The 2540-nt window shown below is 42.9% G+C and overlaps 1 protein-coding gene and 1 non-coding gene across 2 annotated transcripts in view; one reads left to right on the top strand and one right to left on the bottom strand.

Annotated features, from left to right (window-relative positions):
• tmem116 (transmembrane protein 116) overlaps positions 1 to 2540 on the bottom strand; it is a 10686-nt gene that overhangs the window by 2607 nt on the left and 5539 nt on the right. The window contains exons 4-7 of the mRNA XM_008291746.1: positions 1410 to 1511; positions 631 to 680; positions 433 to 516; positions 111 to 246 (exon numbers count right to left, since the gene is read on the bottom strand). Of these exons, the coding sequence (XP_008289968.1) occupies positions 111 to 246; positions 433 to 516; positions 631 to 680; positions 1410 to 1511 (372 nt within the window). The remainder of the gene's footprint in view (positions 1 to 110; positions 247 to 432; positions 517 to 630; positions 681 to 1409; positions 1512 to 2540) is intronic.
• Positions 2299 to 2370, top strand: trnae-uuc (transfer RNA glutamic acid (anticodon UUC)). The gene has a single exon. It is a non-coding gene; the product is annotated as a tRNA-Glu (tRNA).

The following is a 2540-nucleotide window of genomic DNA, read 5'->3' as shown; positions in this document are numbered from 1 at the left end:
GTCATGTCATGTCAGACCAGGGCACACTGAGTCACATCAAGTGACGCGACATGCCTCGATGCTAAAACGACATCAGGTCAAGTCTTGCCACATCTCGTCTGTACACTCACGGTGATGCTGAGCAGCGTGAGCAGGAAGGTGACGAGGAACACGGAGATGCGATAGCTGCGCAGCAGGCTGCAGGGTCTCATCATCGGCCGGGGCTCTGAGTTCAGGTATAGAGCTCCAGTGTGCATCAGCAAACACCTGGAGTCAGTACGGAGCACCACGAGGGTCAAACAAAGAATCTTAATCATCACAACAAATCTGACTCTTTCACTGCACTTCTGATTGAAATGCAACCAAATATTTGATGTGTTCTTCTTGTATTTTTCTGACTTGGCCGTTACATGAATCTGTAATGTGTATGAACAGGCAGAGGTTCCTCCTCACCTGTAGGGCTCGCTGAAGTTGGCCTGACAGTGGCTGATGTTTCCTAGTATGAACGCAGGCGACATGAACATCACCGGCAGCAGACTGAAACACAGCATAGGTCACATGTCACCCGTCAGTACAGGTATGGTTCAATAAATCACAAACATTTCCCACCTGAACACAAACATCACAAAACGTCTTTCAGTCTGAACTCACCATGAAAGCAGCGCAGTGATTTTACCTGCCGTGCTCACTCTGTTGGAAAACTGCAAAACAAATGCAGAAATATGATTTTAGCACATTTACATTCCCACAGGAATTAGATTAACTTGACAGTTTATCACATTCAAGCTCTTCATTTCATTCAAGTGACACTTTAAGACTTCTGCATGGAGTTAGACGAAAAGACAAAATCAACCACAAAAAGATGTTAAATGATCAGCGAAAGAGATCAAATGACCACAAAAAGATGTAAATCAACAAAAATGAGACACAAAACAACCACAAGTACACAAAAAATGATCAAACAAAGAAGCAAAATTACCATAAATAGACACTAAAGAACCACACAAAAAAACAGAGACGCTAAACAACCACAAATCCATGCAAAACGATCAAAAAATAGCAAAAGTGACCACAAAGAGGGATAAAACAACTAAAAATTGACACATACTAACCATAAAGAGACAGAAAATGACCATAGACAGACACAAATCAAGGATAAAACAAATAAAAGATCTCAAAGAGACAGAAAACAACCAAAAAGTTGGAAAAATTAACGATAAAAAGACACTAAAGAACCCAAAAAAAAAGACATAACGATAGATAAGAGTTTACATATTAACTATATCTGGGACAACAGCAACAATAAATGAAAAACTTTTTAGCTGTTTAAAGGCTTCAACAGACTTGGAGGGGAAGATATGCAGCAGAGGATGAGACACATTCAGGAGAAACATCATGTTTGTGCTGTTTGTCCTTCAGGGCCACCGTACCGCTGAGTGTCCGCTGAGGCAGCTGTCGAACTTCTCTCTGATTCCTCTGTACAGGTTCCAGATGTAGTTGAGGGTGTAGAGGAAGGAGGCCATGTAGAGAATCTGGAACAGGGATCGTAAGAACGTCGGTTTTTATCAAACAGAACCTTCGTCCAACTTTGTGGACGTTAATAAACTCGGCTGGCAGACGGAGACTAAAAACCAGCAGCTGAACCCAGACTCGCTGCATCCGAACAATACATGTGGGTCAGGAATGTTTCTGGCCTGGTTCTGCTGCTCTATTTATTCCCAAAACTGACCCAGTTCAGGATCAGCTCTGGACCGGGTCGACTGGGGAAAGAGAACCCAAAACACCAGGACAGGACGGATCTGTTCCCTCCAGATTCAGTACTCAACCAAACAGAACCTATCGATGACTTTAAAGGACGGTTCTGTGCGTTCAGCTGATTAATGAAGCAGAACCACTTTAAAACTCAGATATTATGTCAGAGTCGAACATTCTGGCAACAGGAAATCTGGACACTAGATGTTTATTGATAGTTGGAAGTTGATCAGAGTGTCTTGAGAAATAAAACGCTTCGATAAATATAAAGTAAGAACAGGTTCATCATGTCCAGTCCGACCAACACCGACAGCTCTGTTATTAATCAACATGTGTTGGCTAGACAAGACAAGACAAGACAAGAAAGTCAATTTCAGTTCAATTTCAGCTTCTATAGCACCAGTTCACAACATGTCATCTCATAGCACTGAACATAATCATGGAAAGACTTCACAAATGTTGAACAGAGAACCCAACAATCCAAAGCTCCCTGATCCCTGAAGAACCCAGCGCAGATGAGAGAATTTCGACCAAACGCAACTGGATCCTTCTGAACACCAGTATGAGTCCCATATGGTCTAGCGGTCAGGATTCCTGGTTTTCACCCAGGCGGCCCGGGTTCGACTCCCGGTATGGGAACTAGATCATTTGTTTACAGCACGAGCTCCTTTAGGAGAACTAATGAATCCTGAACTGATGCCTCACTTCATCAGAGGACACCAGATGTTGGCTCCTAAAATACTGAGTGGACTGTCCTGATGTTTCTACAGCACGTTCAGGCTGTTTGTCATGTGCTGACAGTTTGTTCA

Source organism: Stegastes partitus, unplaced genomic scaffold (assembly GCF_000690725.1).
Source record: "Stegastes partitus isolate 25-593 unplaced genomic scaffold, Stegastes_partitus-1.0.2 Scaffold760, whole genome shotgun sequence".
NCBI classification, from domain to species: domain Eukaryota; kingdom Metazoa; phylum Chordata; class Actinopteri; family Pomacentridae; genus Stegastes; species Stegastes partitus.
This window is presented reverse-complemented; position numbering and strand designations above follow the sequence as displayed.